General features: G+C 43.0%; 1 protein-coding gene and 1 pseudogene across 1 annotated transcript in view; both read left to right on the forward strand.

Moving 5' to 3' along the window:
- Positions 1–4,093, forward strand: part of LOC115476775 — a 32,188-nt pseudogene extending 28,095 nt beyond the window's left edge.
- Positions 1–19,866, forward strand: part of SBK1 (SH3 domain binding kinase 1) — a 102,706-nt gene that overhangs the window by 35,068 nt on the left and 47,772 nt on the right. The window contains exon 2 of the mRNA XM_030212464.1: positions 18,514–18,716. Coding sequence (XP_030068324.1) covers positions 18,521–18,716 — 196 coding nt within the window. The 5' untranslated portion in view covers positions 18,514–18,520. The remainder of the gene's footprint in view (positions 1–18,513; positions 18,717–19,866) is intronic.

Below are 19,866 nucleotides of genomic sequence, written 5' to 3' on the forward strand. Positions count from 1 at the left end.
CAACCATTTTGTCCACCTGATGTTCTCATTTTTTTGTGGGCCACCCGTTAAGGTAGTGGATTTGTAGAAAACAATTGCTTGCTGGATAATTGGCCAACCATTTTGAACACCTGATGTTCTAGTTTTTTGTGGTTCACCCGTTAGGGTATTGGATTTGTAGAAAACAATTGTTTGTTGGATAATTGGCCAACCATTTTGTCCACCTGACGTTCTCGTTTTTTTGTGGTCCACCCGTTAAGGTAGTGGATTTGTAGAAAACAATTGCTTGCTGGATGATTGGCCAACCATTTTGTCCACCTGATGTTATAGTTTTTTGTGGTTCACCCATTAGGGTAGTGGATTTGTTTAAATATCTGGGAGTAACAATTGATTGCTAGCTTACATTTATGGAACAAGTCTTTAGCCTGGTTCGAAGAGGTTTCTGCATTCTGTGTCAGGCGTGATTTGTTGCTGTCTTGGTGAACCAGCTCTTCACTGTCTTCTTCACACTTTATTAATTTCACGGTTGGATTATAGTAACATTGTTTATGTAGAGATTACTAAAGATAACTTAAAATGTTTTCAAACTGCAGAATTTGGCAGTTCAGCTTCTTGGTAGAGCACGTAGATTTGATCATATAACACCTTTATTTTTAAAGTATCATTGGCTTCCCGTTGCTTTTTGGATTGAATCCAAACTTTGAGTTCTTATGCATAAGGCTCTTTATGGGCACATCCCCTACTATCTGTCACCCTTAATGATTCCTTATGTTCCATCTAGATTGCTTAGAGCTCTTTCCCAATGCAGGTTAGTATTACCTTACTAGTACACGGATTAGGGAATTTCCTTCTCCTGTTAAGGTTAAATATGAATCATCCCAGGAATGTGCATTCTTTTTGTTGACTCCAACATAATGGAATATGTTACCTATTATGGAATAGTTACCAATATGGAATAAGTTACCTATCTCTTTAAGAGAAGACTTTTCATTTAAGAAATTCAAATTGCAGTTAAAAGGTGCATCTATTTACTCATACTTTTGGCCTCCAACCTGGGGCCTCCAGTGAGACTAGAGAGAGTGGTTTAAGTATGGGCTGTGCTTGTTGCATTTTGTGGTCTATCTGTTTTGTGAGGTCTTTGTTTGATTTGATTTATATCAATTTATAATCTGCTTTTGACCAAAGTGGAGTACATCAGTAAGATACATGATAAAAACACACTAAAAAAAAAACCCCCAAAACAAAACCCCAACCATTGACAATATACAGCACTACAGGCAAAGTTAGTCAATCAATCAATAATTCTAAAGGCTATGCAGTCATGATCCAAGGTTAGCCTGTAACAACAAGTGTTGTTTCAGTAGTCTTTTGAAAGCCATCAAGTTCTTCTGCCTCCTGAGATTCACTGGCAGTTTATTCCATTCTATCAGTCCCGCAGTGAGGGTTTTAGTTTAGTTGTGTCTGTATGATTACACCTTTTACTTTCCTATCTGATAATGGAGTTCCCTTTCCCTACTGTTTATTAGTTATATGTACATCACCTAGAGCTGTTTGTTTTAAATTTATTAGATTTAGACAGTATAGCAAGTTTGAAATCAACCATAACAATCTCTTATAACTGAGTCGAGCTGATGGGCCACATGTTTACTGTGATGTGGAGGCTGGATCTGGTCCACAGGCTGTCAGTTACTGACCACATGTGTAGGAGCACTGGCCTTGTGGAGTTCACAGCTCCTGCAGTCTCAGGGACTAGTGTAGTAGAGATGGCTGTGGAGAATGGAGACATTTGCATTTCTTTGAGTCCCAGCAGTCCTGTCGGTATAAAAGCTCTGTAAGCCGTGGTGCACGGCTTTGAATTTACAGTATTTGTTACAAAGGACCAAAATGAGAGCTAAAATTGTAGCAGGCAGAGCCTAGGAAGTTACACAGTTTTAACATGCAAGATGAAGACCTCATGTGGCCTTGTGAATGACAGATCCAGAGCACAGCAATGGATAGCATGTGCCTCTTCCATACAGCACAGGGAAATAACTGATGTTTTTGTCCCTTTTAGAAAGCTATTAATTATACATCACCATGGAGACTCCAGAAAAAGAATGAGCAAAATACATATCCCGCATCTTTCCATCCCTTCTTAGAGGAAGAAAGCTGTCATAGGATGTTTTGTCTTTAACTCCTGGAAGGAAGCCATGATAAGATCCTGACAGGGATGAGGGTCTGTTGAATTTATTGGATGTGACTGTAGGTGGAATTGATGGATTAGCCATCTCCCATAAGGCAACTAAAGCTGTGAAAGTTAAGTGATAATGATTGGGAACACTGAGTTCGGCACTTAGACATTTTGATGTACAGGTCTGTTCTCCTTGCCTTTTTAATAAATTGCTCCCCTGAGGGCTTTTTCATGGAGAAGATGACTGGAAGCTGAAAGTGACTCTGGACCCTAACAGAGAACTTTCTGGAACTCTGAATTATGAGGATAATGTATGCCATCACTGGTACCTCCAGTTCTGTAGCAGTGTAAATACGTACTGGAGAACAACCTGAAGCGGTTGTGTGACTACATGTGTGGCCTGTTGTTGGAGGAGTCTAATGTTCAGCCAGTGTCTAAGCCACTTGCTGTGAGTGGGGATATATATGGGCTGTTTTATGACTTGTGTGAGCAGCTCCGAATTGGGGGTTCGGTTCCTGACACAAATTACATATTTATGGATGATTTTGTAGACAGAAACATTTCACCTGCCTTCTTGCACTTAAAGCTAAATGGCCTGATCGCATAACACTTGAGAGCAGACAGATAATACAAGTGTATGCATTTTATGATGAGTGTCAAACTAAATATGGAAATGAAAATGCCTGGCGATACTGTATCAAAGTGTTTGATATGCTCACAGTAGCAGCTTTAATAGATAAACATATATTATGAGTGCATGAGGGATTATCTCCAGACATAAAGACACTGGATCATATTCGTACCGTCGAACATAATCAAGAAATTCCTTACAAAGGAGCATTTTGTGACCTTGTATGGTGTTATCCAGAGGACGTTGATACAGCCTGGGTGATTAGCCCAAGAGGAGCAAGCTGGTTGTTGGAAGCAAAAATCACCTCTGAGTTTGTTCATATCAACAACCTGAAACGTATCTGTCGTGCCCATCAGCTGGTACATGAAGGTTATACATTTACTAGTAAAAAAGGCCTATTTCTGACACAAACGAAACGGGCGCTAGCAAAGTTTTCCTCGAAGTGTGTATGTTTGAGAGAGTGTATGTGAGAGTGACTGTGTGTGAGAGAGAGAGTGAATGTGCGAGTGTGTGTGTGTGAGAGAGAGAGAGTGAGTCTGGGTGAGTGTGTCTGTGAGAGAGAGAGTGTGTGTGTGTGAGAATGAGAGTGTGTGCAAGTGCGTATGTGAGACACAGTTCGCGAGAGAGTGTGTTTCACACAGATACAGTGTGTGCGAGAGAGAGAGAGTGTGTGTGAGACACAGACTCTCTGTGAGACTGAGTGTATGAGACCAAGAGAGTGTGTGAGTGACTGTGTGACACATAGAGAGTGAATGTGATACAGTGTGAGACATAGAGTGTGTGAGAGACAGTGTGTGAGAGTGAGAGAGAGAAAGAAAGACATTGACTGTGAGAGAGAGTGTGTGAGAGAGAGAGTGTGTGTGTGTGACAGAGATACCTCCCCCCCTTTCTGGTGTTAGGCCCCCCCCCCTCTCTCTCTGGTGTCTGAGCGTTACCGTGCAGGACGCTGAGCTCTGGCTGTGCTTCAAGGAACTGACCAATCCTATTTAATAGAATGCACCTCCAACATTCTAAGCCGAGAAACCTCGTGTGGTTGGTCACTTCTGCTTGTGACGAACCCGGAAGTACGTGATGTCAATTCAGGAGATGGATACAGATAGCAGGAATGCCTCGGCCATGCAGTCAGCTTCAGAATGGTGGAGGTGCGTTTTATTATATAGGATATTTGACAAGAAGCTGGTGACAGTTGCTACCACAGCGGAACATTGCATCAATCATAATCTTCAAAGATGTAAATACCAAGAGAATCAAAGTTACTGTGGGCAGTTCCAGATTCAGAACATGTAATCCCACCTAGAGTGACCACACTATAGGGTCCGCACGTATACTTCTGTTCTAAGTTTGTTATTCTGCGTCTTGAATAAAGAGCTTGACAATGTCATCCTGATCTATTTTTCTGTGGTCATTCCCACCCCTTCTTGTCTCCATTGGCTTTTTCCTGTGCAAATGATTTAGATTCTCCTTTTGTACTGGTTTGGACTCACCTCCAGTTCTGCTCCATTTATCCAGAAGACTTAGCTGTAGGAGCCATGCTGAGCTCATAGCCAGAGTGTTGCCATGCTCCTTTTAGACTATGTGCAGAGCTGTAACCAGGCACAAGACTGTGTTTAGGATGTGTGTTTCTCTGGCTTTGTGTGCCTCTCATCCTTCCCTTTAATGTGTGTGTGTTTTTTTAAAAACGGCTGAGGAAATGCCTATTGTTTGTGCTGCCCAGAGACCTCCCTAGAAACTTTGGTAGCCCACACCTCATAACCCAGAAGTAGCAGCAGATTGATTATTCACCACGCTGGAAATGATCTCAGTATACTTCCATTTGGACATCCTTTAATTTCCTTTGTAATATTTTCTCCACTGATAGCACAGGCACTGTTTTATCTTATCCTGCCCTGTGACCTGTCTTCATGGACTTGCAATATAATTTGTGATGGCTGTAACATAATCTCCAGAGCAGGGGTACTGAGAGGGGTCCACAGGCCAGTCGGGTTTTCAGGATATCCCTAATGAACATGCATTATTTGCTGCCCCGAGATCGCTAAATTTCAATCCAGTCACTAATTATATCACTTCAATCAGGTGACTGCATTTCAGTTTTATTTTATTGCATTTATATTTTCATTTTTAATTTTTTGCAAATAAATCTCTATAGAACTTTCTATAGAGATTTATTTGCAAAAAATTAAAAATGAAAATATAAATGCAATAAAATAAAACTGAAATGCAATCACCTGATTGAATTAATGAATATGCATGAGAGATATATCATATTCATTACGGATATCCTGAAAACCTGACTGGCTTGTGAACCCCTAGGGCAGGTTTCAGTACTCCTGCTCTAGAGATATGGCCTAATTTTAACCCATTCCTGTAACATGGACTCCAGAGAGCTGCACTGAACTTTCACCTTAACTGACTAATCTGGTCTTTCTTTACTTGTATTATTATTATCATGATTTTTATATCCCTTCATTCTGTAATCTTGTGTGCCCAATTTTATGCTTAGCGAGGAAAATTGCACATGCAGGTTATGGAATACCTAGAGTTCCACATGCAACTTAAATGACAAATTGGCTGCCAATTAGCACAAACAACCAATTATTGGTCATAATTGCCTTTAATTTGCAGTTATGCGCATAACTGCACTTAGTTGGTATTCAGTTTATTTGTTTTCTTTATTTATTCCACATGCTTGATATACCACATGGGGCCTAACATAGGCTTCAATAGAGTTCACAAAAACAATAAAAAAAAAGAGCAATAAAATCAATGACAAACTAGAAAGGGGAAAAGGGAAAAGGGAGATAGAGGGTTGGAAAGGCACACCTTAGTGTGCAAATCCTATAGTGCCTAACTGCAAGGGGGATGTGGATATGGGTGGATCAGGAGCATGCCCAGAACTTACATTCTCAGGGGTCTTTTTACTAAGCTGCGGCAAAAGGGGGCCTATGCTGGCATGTTTTTGATGCACACTGAGGCCCCCTTTTACCGCAGCAGGTAAAAGGCTGTTTAAAAAAAAAAAAGAAGTGGCTGTGTGGTAAGTGAAGCACTTGCCGCGTGGTCATTTTGTGGGAAAGCATTTACCGCCACCCATTGAGGTGGCGGTAAGGGCTCCCGCGCTCTCCCACACTAACCGGGCAGCATGCAGCATTGCCCAATTACAAGCTGGCTAAACACCGGCTCTTCAAAAATCAAAATATTTTTGTAGCACCGGAAATTTTGTGCATTGGGGGCTGTTGCGGTAGCCCGGCAGTATTTCCGGTTTAGCAAGCGGTAAGCCCATGTTGGGCTTAATGCCGCTTAGTAAAAGACCCCCTCAGTTTATAGAATACCGACAGTTACTCTAGCCAATGTAATGTTTAATCACAGATATTTACACCATCCATTGACACAGTGTAATTGGACACACCTAAATTCACCTACTGAAGCACTGTGGTCAATTTAGAAAATGTGGAAAGACGTTCCTTTTTAGGGAAGCTTTTGGTGTTGATCTGGAGGCTTAGGATGTTTGCTACCTGTGATTTTTGTTTGTTTTGCTGGAAGAGCAAGTGTTGTTATTGATCTGTTTTTGTTGTGTATATGAAAATTGTAAATCGTCTAGAAAGTTTGATAGCACGGAATAGAAACTGTAATAAATAAATAACTAAATAAATAAATGTTAGCATGTAACTGCAGACTTATGCCACCATTCATAATGGCAATTACGTACCTAATTACCAATATAGAATTTACGCTTAGTACACAGCATCCTAGTGCCAAACCTTTGTCAACCTGTACAGTAGTGGCGTAGCTATGTGGGGCCATGGGGGCCTGGGGCCCCGTAGATTTGGCCCTGTACCCCCCTGCCGACGACCCTCTCGACCCCCCTTCCCGCTGCCAACCTGCCATCGCTGTCACCTACCTTTGCGGCGGGGGAGGGTGGCAGGGGGGGTCGAGAGGGTCGTCGTCGGGGGGGGGGGGTCAAAGTTGTTGTTGGTGGTGGTGGCGGCGGTTGGCAATGGCAGGGGGGGGGTCGGCGGTGCCGGGGGAGGGTCTAAAATGTGCCACCTCACCTCGGGCTCTGGACCCTCCTCCCGCCGAAGTCTGGCTACGCCCCTGCTGTACAGAATTACCCCCATAGTATATAGCAGATGTACATAGCACTCAGACACTATGGGGACAATTCTATAAGTGGCTGCCCCCATTTAGGTGTCCCGATGCTGTACAGAACCCCAAGCCAGTCTGGTTTTCAAGATGTCCACAATGAGTATGCATGAGATAAATTTGCATGCACTGCCTCTGTTGTATGCAAAAATATCCCATGCATTTTTATTGTGGATATCTTGAAACCAGACTAGTTTGTGGTTCCCCGAAGACTGGTTTGAGAAACCCTGGATTCTATAACAGTGCCTGAGCACTCGGGCTCTATTATAGAATACTAGTGTTACCAGGTATCGGCATGCTTAATATTAAGATGCCTGCAGTTATACCAGCCACTGAGCTAGTGTAACGTGGTGGCTGCCAAAATGCAGCAGGGACCCATGTAACTTAGTATTCTGTAAGTCTCCCATGTAAGTGGGAGCCCCGCCTAAGTCTCACCCATGCTTTGCCCCTATCTACACCCTTTTACATTTATGCACTGTGCCATTAAGCACATTAACACTTATGCACCTATATTCACACATAAATACATCAGTGTCAATATTCTGTACATTTACGCACCATAATATGCACATACATGTAAGCGCCCTGTTATAGAATTACCCCCTATATGTTGGACAGATACTAGTCCTAGGTGCTTGCAGTCTAGTGAAGACAGACAAGACACAGAGTGAAAAACAAACAGGAAACTCAAATAGAAGACGTGGAGGGGCATAATCGAAAGGGGCGCCCAAGTTTTCCTGAGGACGTCCTTGCAGGATGTCCCGGCGAAGGGACGGGAAAACCTGTATTATCGAAACAAGATGGGCATCCATCTTTTGTTTCGATAATACGGGCGGGGACGCCCAAATCGCGAAATTTAGGTTGACCTTAGAGATGGTCATCCCTGATTTTTGGCGATAATGGAAACCAAGGATGCCCATCTCAGAAATGACCAAATCCAAGCCATTTGGTCGTGGGAGGAGCCAGCATTCATAGTGCACTGGTCCCCCTGACATGCCAAGATACCAACCGGGCACCCTAGGGGGCACTGCAGTGGACTTCAGAAATTGCTCCCAGGTGCATAGCTCCCTTACCTTGTGTGCTGAGCCCCCCAAACATCCCCCCCAAAATCCACTCCCCACAACTGTACACCACTACCATAGCTGCTATGGGTGAAAGGGGGCACCTACATGTGGGTACAGTGGGTTTCTGGTGGGGTTTGGAGGGCTCATATTTACCACCACAAGTGTAACAGTTGGGGGGAGGGATGGGCCTGGGTCCGCCTGCCTGAAGTGCACTGCACCCACTAAAACTGCTCCAAGAACCTGCATAATGCTGTCATGGAGCTCAGTATGATATTTGAGGCTGGCATAGAGGCTGGATAAAATATTAATTTTTTTTAGGGTGGGGGGGGGGGGGGGTTAGTGACCACTGGAGGAGTAAGGGGAGGTCATCCCCGATTCCCTCCGTTTGTCATCTGGTCATTTAGGGCACATTTTTGTGGCTTGGTGGTAAGAAAAAAAGGACCAGGTAAAGTCGTCCAAGTGTTCGTCAGGGATGCCCTTCTTTTTTCCATTATCGGTCGAGGACCCCCATGTTAGGCATGCCCCAATCACACCTTTGCTATGCCTCCAACACACTCCTGTGAACTTTGGTCGTTCCTGCGACACAAAGCAATTGAGGACGCTCAAAATCGGCTTTCAATTATGCCGATTTGGGTGACCCTGTGAGAAGGACACCCATCTTGCGATTTGTGTTGAAAGATGGGTGTCCTTCTCTTTCGAAAATAAGCCTGCTAGTAGGACTGCTGAAAGAAGGTATAAAGACACCCATTATTATTACACTTAAGGTTTTCTGCTATGCCATTTGTGATCTTAAACAGGTTTTTCTACCAGACGTTCAGTCTTTGAAGCAGAAATTTGGAATTTGGGACTTTAAATTGGATTCTCAGAATGTAGTTAATAAGACTCATTCTGAAAATATTAAACAGCTTCCGGGAAAAGCTGAAGATTTTCAGGAATTTCAGTGCTTCTTGTCGAGGACGACACAGGCTTGAACAGTAGGGTAGAATATGTTCAGAATTCTTTGTCCTCGAGAAAAATTAGAGCTATTAATTTCCCATATGTTCAAGCTATTTCAAGGAAGGAGTTCAGAAATGATTTGGTGGTGTGTCATTCTGTTCCTAGGGATAATCTCCTTCCTATTGTGAAAACCTTCCTACTGTCCTTACCGGCCAGGACCCTGGATCCATGAAAATTATGTCAAGACAACTTAGGGGTCCTTTGACTAAAGGATGGCTGTGCAGTAACGGGCTTGCCGCATGGAAAATCAGAACTATTTCAGGCCTAATGCATCCTCCAGAGGTAGCTCTGCCCCCAGCGCACAGCATTTCTGGTGCTACTGGAAATTCTAGTAAAATATTACTACAGGGGGCTTACCTGGCGGTAATCGGGCAGAATCACGAGCTGCCCGGTTACTGCCAAGTTAGCGCAGGAGCCCTGCCCACCACCTCAATGGGTGACAGTAAGTGCTCCCCCAAAATGGCCACATGGTATATGTAAACTTACCTCATGGCCATTTCTTTTTTTGGGCTTTTTACCCGCTGTGGTAAAAAAGGCCTCAGTGCGCAGCAAAAATGGCCACTGCCGTAGCACAGGGCCCCTTTTACTGCAGCTTAGTAAAAGGGCCCCTAAATAACTAAAGAGGTGAATAAACTCAATAGCAATAGGTGGTAAGAGACCCCTTTAGCAGACACAAAATAGTGTTCTGCCTTTTTATTTATAAAAAACTAAGCCAACAGTAACAAAGAAAAGTCAACAAAGTCCAAGTCATGAGGTACAGGTAATGAAGAAATCAGTGGGGGTAAGAGTCTGAAGAGATCAAGACAAAACTAAAAGACTTGAGTGCAAGTATATGATATCAAGTCAAAGCAAATGCATGGAAACCACATGAGAACATCAACACAACAATGTCAATGAATAATAACAACATATTCTATTTTATATATTACAGCCCTAACATATAACAAAATAGAAATATACCCCAGCTTGTTAAAGAAAATAAACATATCAAGATGGAAAAAGGCCTTTTAAAAATAACTCAACAAGCTGTGGAGGTTTCCAAAAACATATTTTGCGTTACAATACAGTAGGTAACCTTGGGGTCGATATTAAAAAACCAAATGTAACCAGTGAAAAGCGACTTCTGGTCAGTTAAATCGCTTAACCGGTTAGTACTGCTGAATATCACCACAGACCACCAAACTGACAGTTGGCTATTTTGTGAGTGGTCTGGAGGTTGAGTCGGCACTTATGTGGTTAAGTGATGATATTCACCACCTAACTTAAGCAGCCATATCGGACTACATAAAAGTCAATCCTATCTTTCTGCAGTGTTGCTTATGCAGTTAAGTGCTGAATATCGCACTTAATAGCTGCATAAGACATAGTCGGCTGCGTAAACCTGGATATTCGATGCTGATGCCTGGACATGGTCCCAGCATTGAATATCGAGGCATAATGCTGACAGTGACTAAACCGCTCACCGCCGTTGGCTGAATTTTTACCTCCATATGTTTAGCAGGATATCTCAGAAGAAAAGTAGCTCCCAAATTCAGTCAGCAATAAAAACACCTCCCTCCTACATTGTATTATTCCAGATACATCTAGAAATACAGTAACCAATCCCAAGAAAACTGTTGAAGTATTCCTGAAGAATCTCATCTCATTCATTATCTGGTTCTGAAACAAATATAAACAGGAAAGTTCCAATAGTGATCACTCTCCACCAATGTTTTAAGCTCCTCTATCAAGGGAAGTGGCTGATATATGCTAATGTCAATACATTTTGAATCCATGTTCTAATATGTGTTGCATAGAATAGATGTCTTGGTTAGTCTTACATAGTTTCTACGGACCTAGACCAAGAATCTTCTAGGTCCAATTTAGGATTGATGGAATGGTCACTGATGCTCCATGTGATCTTGGGCAAGTCTCTTTACCCTCTATTGCCTCAGGAACATCTAGGGTTGTAAACCCACTTGGAAATAACTTGTGTACTAGATTTTAACTTGCCCTGGGCTCAGATTTGGAAAAGACAAGCAATTAAGCCTTAATACTGTCTGCAGGGATTTTCTCTTGACCTAGTTTCACATCCCTGTCATGGCCTTTCTGTTGTATCGTTTCATTTTGTTTTACCTTGGCATCCTAATGTGCTTTTGGTATTCTTAAACCTGTGTTATCTTTTCCTAGGATTACCATAGTATGAGCAAAACTACACCCCATTGCACATGATTTTCAGTCCTGCACTTGAACAAATGAACTGCATTGTTTGTAATGGAGGCCTCTGGCAATCCAAGACTCCAGGCAGTTGTGATTATGGATACCACCCCTCAGTCTAGGCTGTGGAGTTCATTCTGTTTTGTTGACTAATGTGTACTGTGCCAAACTGAACCCATACCTCTGCTTGTGGTTGCCACATTTTCCAAAATCCCATTAAGAACTGGGCCTCTTAATATTTCCCTAATTTCTGCTTCTCCTGTGATTTTTCCTGTCAACATTCTGAGATTGGAAAATTAATTCTCATCTTAAAAAGCCAGACTCCAGGTTCCAGAGAGCAGCCTCCGGCAGCAGAGCACTGGCAGCATCCTGGGGCTTGTGTGAGGTTGTTAAAATAACTAATTACAGTAACAGGGACTGATTACTTTTCTAGGTTCACAGATTACTACAGGGAGTTATCTGTTGGAAAGTAAATATAAACAAGCAAGCAGGTAACATTCTGGAGATTTCAAAAATAGTATTTTCTACTTTACTTAATTTCTCTAGCAGTTCTTTTGTTTTTTTGACTCAAACTCAATAGAGTCCTGATTTTACAGACAGAGGTGGAGCAAAATAGGATAAATACTGTCTGAAAAGATTATTCCATCCTGCACCTCCAGCATAAATTCCTTTGATTGCAGAGTCTACTGTATAATCAGGAGAAATAATTTCTCTTGACTTGTTCAGAAAATACGTATTTTGATACTGATATAATCTAAATGCATTGGGCACTTTGAGGATGATAGACTGCGGGATTTAACCCAGCTAACTCCTGCGGTCAGCGCTAAACCCGGATAGTCAAGACTTAGCCAGTCATCCCAAACCAGCCAAAGATATCCCATGTTTTCACGCAGCTAAATATAGCCACTAAAGTGGGGCTGAAAATCAGCGGACAGCAGCTAATCAGCCTTTCCACTAGCAGCTAATCAGTGATATTCAGTGGGAGATAGCTGGCTATTCCCCGCTGAATATAGCCGGTTATAAGGCATTTAACCAGCTGAGTACCGATCACCTGTCGTTCTGATTTCCATGTCATTTATAAATATGTTAAATAGCACCAGTCCCAGTACTTATACCTGTGGCACTCCACTGTTCACCCTCCTCCACTGAGAGAAATGATCATTTAACACTACCCTCTGTTTTCTATCCAATAACCAATTTCTAATCCACACCAGAACCTTGCCTCCTATCCCATGACTCTTTAATGTTCTCAGGAGTCTCTCATGAGAAACTTTATCAAAAGCTTTCTGAAGATCTAGATATACTACATCAACTGGCTCACCTTTATCCACATGTTTATTCTTGCGTTCAAAGAAATGAAGCAAATTGGTGAGGCAAGACTTCCCTTGGCTGAACCCATGCTGACTCTGTCCCATTAAACCATGTTTGTCTACGTGTTCTGTAATTTTATTTTTTATAATATTTTCCACTATTTTGCCGGGCACTGACGTCAGGCTTACCAGTCTGTAATTTCACGGATCACCCCTAGAACCCTTTTAAAAAATCGGCGTCACATTGGCCACCCTTCAATCTTCAGGTACTATGGACGATTGTAACGACAAGTTACATATTATTAACAGCAGATCAGCAATTTCATGCTTGAGTTCTTTGAATACCCTTGGATGTATGCCATCTTATTCTGGTGATTTACTACTCTTTAATTTGTCAGTTTGGCTCAGTACTTCTTCCAGGTTCATTGAGATTTCTTTCAGCTCCTCCACATCATCACCCTTGAAAACCATTTCTGGTACAGGCAGATCTCTTACATCTTCTTCCGTAAAGACAGTAGCAAAGAATTCAGTTTCTCCACTACGGCCTTGTCCTCCCAGAGCGCCCCTTTTGCTCCTTCGTGACCTAATAATCCCACGGATACCCTCACAGGCTTTCTGCTTTTGATGTACCTGAAAACGTTGTTACTGTGAATTTTAGCCTCTGCGGCAAGTTTCTCTTCATTTTCTCTTTTGGCCTTCTTTATTAATGCTTTGCATCTGTCTTGCCAGTGCTTATGTTGCTTCTTATTTTCCTCATTTGAGTCCATTTTCCATTCTTTGAAAGACAATCTTTTGGCTGTAATAGCCTCTTTTACTTCACCTTTTAACCATGCTGGCTGTCATTTTCTCTTCTTTCCACCTTTGCAAATAAGTGGGTAGTCTGGAGCAGAGCCAGGAGTTACACAGAAACATAGAAAAAATGTAGGCAGATAAAGATCATCCCCCCCGATATTCAAAACCGTTTCACTGGCCAGGAACAGCACCTGGCTGGTTAAATGGTACATAGCCAGGTATCCGGCGATATTCAGCGGGGATACCCAGCTATCTCCTGCTGAATATTGCCGATTAGTGCAGGGGCGTAGACAAACAACAGATTTTGGGTGGGCCTAGGGAAGAAGTGGGTGGGCACCAATTGTCCCCCCCCCCCCAACCACCACCCAAAAAATATCTCAGCTGGTGGGAAAATGCTTCTTTCCACCTTGGCAGTCTGCAGCAGGCATGCGCTGAAAACTGAACGTTCGCAGTCTTCAGCTGGCCGAGCGTTGGATCCCACCAGCTACCACTAAACATGTGCTACTGTTGGGTGGGCCTGAGCCCTAAATGGGTGGGCCCCGGCCCACTCAGGCCCACCTGTGGCTACGCACAGGTGGGCCACAGGTGGATTAGCAGATAGTCAGTTATATCAGCTTGGACCACACATCTTGCAAAGGCCTCAAATTATGTGGGAGGAGATGCATTTGCAAACCCATCGGCTGCAGGTGTTGCTAAAGCAGGGATGCAACACTCAGGATTTATATGTATGAAATCATGCTACTTTTTGGGACTCTGCCAGGTACTTATGACCTGGACTGGCTACTGTTGAACCATGATATTGGGTTTGATCGATCTTTGGTCTGACCCAGTAGATCAACTCATGTTCTTATGTTCTTAAGAGTGAAGGGAGTGAAAAGGAATCAGCGTCACAGCAATGGAAAGAGTGGATAGATAAGGGGGGGGGGGGGGGAGCCCCTCAGACACTTCCATGTTCTTGCTGAGATTCTGGGTTTTATCTCTCCCTGAGGCATAGACTGTGAACAGGCTGGGCTCCAGGGGCCACGGCTCCACCATTTTTCCCCACATAGTATCACCAAACGGGGAGATGGGGGGGGGGGGAGTGGTAAAGACAAAGCTTGATTTGTGTGCCCCTCCCAAGGAAAAATGTGTTCTGCTGCCCTGCTCTGTATGAGAGGGTGAAAGGATTGAGCTCCTCTCTCTAACCATGAGAGGAGATCCAGGGAATCGACGTGACAAGTGTATATGGACATTGTTCTGCAGTTGTATGTCTTCGTGTTTGTTACATACAGACATTCTTGGGAGAATTCTGTGCAAAACAAATAAAACCAGCAACAATGAAAAAATCAGCATATAATTTTTAAGAATTCTTCCAAAATACTTTAGTACTTTATTTAAGAACATGTGTTGCCATACTGGGGCAGACTGAAGGTCCATCAAGCCCAGCAGCCTGTTTCCAACAGTGGCCAATCCAGGTTACAAGTATCTGGCAAGATCCCAAAACAGTACAATACATTTAATGCTGCTTATCCTAGAAATAAGCAGTGGATTTTCCCCATCTTAATAATGGCTTATGGATTTTTCTTTTAGGAATCTAACTAAAACCTTTTTTAAACCCTGCTAAGCTAAGTGCTTTTACTTCATTTTCTGGCAATAAATTTCAGCGTTTAAGTACACGTTTGGTGAAGAAATATTTTCGCAGATTTGTTTTGAATTTACTACTTAGTAGCTTCATTGTGTTCCCCCTAGTCCTAGTATTTTTGGAAAGATTAAATAAGCGATTCACATTTACCCATTCCACTCCTCTCATTATTTTATAGACCTCTATCATATCTCCCCTCAGCCGTCTTTTCTCCAAGCTGAAGAGCCCTGACTGCTTTAGCCTTTCCTCATAAGGAAATCATCCCAACCCAAGTATAATTTTCGTCGCCCTTCTAATTCTACTATATCTTTTTTGAGATGTGGTAACCAGAATTACAATGTAATTACTGGGCAATACAAACCACAGTGAAGAGGCAGAATTTTTAATTTTTAAGTGCAACTTTCCCCCCAAGAGTACTGTATATCGTACATCATAAGTTCCAGCCCCTCCCAGGCCTGAACCTCCTACCCCAGTTCACTGCTGCCCCCCCCCCCCCACACTACACAGCACTGCTATGCCAAAAACTCAGAGGAACGTGCGGGGTAAACTTTTTGCAGATTATATGCCGATTTTATGGCATTAAACGGAGCAGGGAGCAGAGCAGATGCTTCCGGTGGGAAGTCTGAACATTTGTGTATTTAAAAGGCTTGGAAGTCTGGGGATAAGGAGGGAACTCAGCCTCCAGTGTGAACCCATAGATTATCCTGAGTTTTTCCTCTGAATTGCCATTGCCAACAGTAGAATTTAGTTGATGGGTGCCTGGGGCTGGTGAAAGTATAGCTCCATGCCTGAGGCTGAAGTGGGGTGGGATCCAGAAGAGAATATAAGAGCAAAGAAGAAGGGACACTGCAGTTGAGGAGCATAGGTGCCAACATTTCAAAATGAATGGGAGAGCCAAACACAATGCAAATGACCGCTCCCTGGACACAATCATAGTAACATGGTAGATGACGGCAGAAAAAGACCTGCATGGTCCATCCAGTCTGCCCAACAAGATAAACTCATATGTGTATACCTTTCCTTGATTTGTACCTGCCTTTTTCAGGGCACAGACCGTACAAGTCTGCCCAGCAGTATTTCCCGCCTCCCAACTACCAGTCCCGCCTCCCATCTCCGGCTCTGGCATGGACCGTATAAGTCTGCCCTCCACTATCCTCGCCTCCCAACCACCAACCTCTCTTCCCCCACCTGCTCCGCCACCCAATTTCGGCTAAGCTTCTGAGGATCCATTCCTACTGCACAGGATTCCTTTATGCATATCCCACGCATGTTTGAATTCCGTTACCGTTTTCATCTCCACCACCTCCCGCGGGAGGGCATTCCAAGCATCCACCACCCTCTCCGTGAAAAAATACTTCCTGACATCTTTTTTGAGTCTGCCCCCCTTCAATCTCATCTCATGTCCTCTTGTTCTACCGCCTTCCCATCTCCGGAAAATATTTTTTTGCGGATTAATACCTTTCAAGTATTTGAACGTCTGTATCATATCACTCCTGTTCCTCCTTTGCTGGTGATTCTTAGCAGACACTGAAACCCACAGAGGTGGCTCCTATAGTGGGCCCCAGTACTGGAATAGCAGATGATGTTGCAGGTAAGGACTGAGGTACATTGGCAGATTTATGTATATAGGGCTGTGGGTAGGGATTGAGGTCCATTTAAAGAACAGGGTGTGTAGGGCTTAGTACTGCAATATCCTTGCAGAATTTTTGAGACTTCATTCACACCAACTGGAAAAGCAAATTAAAGTCTAGTGAAATAACTGGAACAAAATCTTAAGGTTAAAAAAAAAGCCGGGCATAGAGATAGCGAAAGGGAATGGGTGTTATGGATTCTGGACATTGTTGAGGTCAGAGGGATTATTTATTTCCTCTGTTTCATGCTGCTCATGATCATTCTGTTTTGCTGTTCTTATAGATGAATACAGTGAAGCTTGTCTGGTTTTAGGGTTAAGCTGACTACAAGTCCAAAATCAATGTCTTAAAGACACAGGGAATTTGCAAGACTACAGCAGTCTCTCCCCTGAGGGACCACTCACCGATGTACTGTATGGAATTCATTATCCAGTCTCATAACCTGATCTTCTGTTTTCAAACAGCTTTGTTAAACGTTGACCCCAAACGGTACAAGTTTGTTTGCATTTTTAAAAATGTTTTGTTCAGCTTGTATTTTGGTAAACAAATAATACAATTATGAAGATCATTTTCAAAGGTACTTTATACACAGAAATGGCCTCTTACAAAATTGCTCACCAATATGCGGATGAACTTAGGCGCATAGGACCAAATTCTATAAATGGCACCTGAAAAATTGGCGCAAAAAAAACCATGCAGTTAGCATGATTCTATAAACTACATCTATAGTTAGACTTAGTTTATAGAATATGTGCATGCACCGTTCTTGCGACTAAAATTTAGGCGGACCCATTTAGGCCACCTAAAACAAAGCCTAAATACCTGTGCCTAACTTGGGAGCAGAGCAGGTATATTCCATGTAGTGCGCATAATTTTTTGAAACACCCATGACCTACCCATTCTGCGCCCATGGCCATGCTCCCTTTTCCACAGCGTACATTAGAATTTACACCCACTATATTATCGAATATGCCTAGAAAGTTGTTTGCATAAATTCTAATTAGAACCAATTTTTGCTGCTAATTGGTTGTTAAGTACCAATTATCGGTGCTGATTGGCTTGTTAATCAATTAAGTTGTGTGAGCAATTTAGCAGAAATTAGCATGCATAATTTAAGGTGCTAAATATAGAATTTGGGAGATACAGTCTGTAGTAGTGTAAGTTTAAGATGTTCCCAATGGTGGGACTGAGGAAGGTTTGCTCGCATCTATGTGTAATTCTATCCAGAAAAAAGTGTGCTCGTGAAAGAGCAGCTCTAAATGTAAGTGCATGATTTCTCTGGGATAATTTTCAAAGCAGAAATACTTGCATACTTTTACATTGGAAATCCAGTAATGTTGACACAGAGACCCAAGCATGCAGTTATAAAATTAACCGCTTAATAATTGTGGACCGGCCCACTGATTCATTGCCATGTGGAAGTGTCCCAGTTTGATGCCCAAGTTGGGTCATCTGCAGCCCATGTTTCTGGAGGCTGAAGCTACTGGGGGGGGGGGGGGGCAGTATTCACATCTCCTGTGACTGGAGGTAGGATGTAGGGAGCCATGGTCATCATTAAGGGTAAAATCGACAGGTTGGATTTTGAGCCCATGATACAGGGTTCTGGAAGGATCCCTGGTGCTTGCATGGCTCTCAGCTTCAGTACTATTGCTGCAGTGAAGAGATGAGGAACAAGGAGAGGGTAGGTCTATTAAAACAATTGCTAGTGGAAATCTTCCTGGGGGGTGGATAATAAAGGTTTAGTTTTGATTGAGTTAGAAGAAAAGGGAAATTGAAGATACTCATAGGAAAAAAAATTACATTACACCTATGGGCTGGCTGTCCTGTGGCCTTGTAGGATGAGGCAGTCTTTAGTGCTCTGCACTAAGTTTTCTTCTGAGTTATGTCTGGTGGCATGCTGTGGGTAAATTTACCCATACACAGGGAAGATGGTTTATTGTTTTTTTTCTCTCAGAGTATCACTTTCTTTCTGTTCTTTTTTGGCAGTGCCAAGATGAGTGTGGGCTCAATTGAGCAGGAGCCATCGCGGAAGCTGGCATGTTGTGGCGTTCCCCTCATCACCGAGGACATGCAGTCTTTGGCCATCCGCACCCTCTCCGGCACGGACATCTACAAGCATTACGACCTCATCCGCGAACTTGGCAAAGGCACCTATGGGAAGGTGGATCTGGTTTCCCACAAGAGCACAGGTAACTGTAGACACTGCTTCAGCTGGTCGGTACAGGATGGGATGGAGAGCCTGGTGGTACAGTAAATATATACATGTTATCATGAGTTGGGTGGAGCGGCATTTTAGAAAGGATGTCCAAGTCGGAACATCACAAATGGACTTCCAGTTCACATGTATTTTAGAACAGGATACAGCCTGTTCTAAAATATATGTGGGATGGATGGCCGTATACTGAAAACGTCCAGTATGAATGGCCATTTTTCAATCTGAAAGGTCCAAATTATGAACAAGGAAAACAAGGAACATGGATAACTATGTAGCTACTGATGTCCATGCAGAGTAGAGGGGCAGCTTAAGGGTTAGAGCAGTGAGCTAAGCGTCAGAGGACCCCGGTTCAAATCCCACTTCAGCTGCTTGTGATTTTTGTAAAAAACTGTGAGCCCTTCAGGAACAGACAAATACCTACTGGACCTGAATGTACACCGTTTCAATAGCCTTCAGGTGTCATATATTCAGGTCCAGTAGGTATGTTTCTGTCCCTGGAGGGCTCACAATTTAAAAAAAAAAAAGAGCTGAAGCGAGACTTGAACCTAGGTCCCTTGGGTCCCAGCCCACCACATTCGGGTACTCTTCAGATCTGCATGTTGCTGTGGTAAGAATGTTCATTGTACCGGAAGCTGTTATAGAGCCTGGTATCCCCTGCAGGTTTCACATTCAGGGGAGAGGGAGGGGGATTTATTAACCGCCTTTATGAAGAGATTCAACCAAGGTGGTGTACAGCAGGTATAGTTTAACATAAAACTTACAATTTTGCTAACAGTATAATAATAGTAAAATAGCCAAGTATAAACATAAATACAATAAGGGGTCCTTTTACAAAGGCGCGCTAAAAAATGGCTTGTGGTAGTGTAGGCGTGGGTTTTGGGCACACACCGATCCATTTTTTAGCGTGCCTGTAAAAAAGGGCTTTTTAAAATTCTTGCCGAAAATAGACGTGCGGCAAAATGAAAATTGCCGCATGTCCATTTTGGGTCTGAGACCTTATCGCCAGCCATTGACCTAGTGGTAAAGACTCACATGGTAACTGGGCGGTAATGACCTACGCTCACCAAATGCCACTTGGCGCGCATCCGTTACGTGCGCCCGAAAATAAAAAATATTTTTCAGAC

This window comes from Microcaecilia unicolor, chromosome 8 (genome assembly GCF_901765095.1).
Source record: "Microcaecilia unicolor chromosome 8, aMicUni1.1, whole genome shotgun sequence".
Lineage (NCBI taxonomy): Eukaryota > Metazoa > Chordata > Amphibia > Gymnophiona > Siphonopidae > Microcaecilia > Microcaecilia unicolor.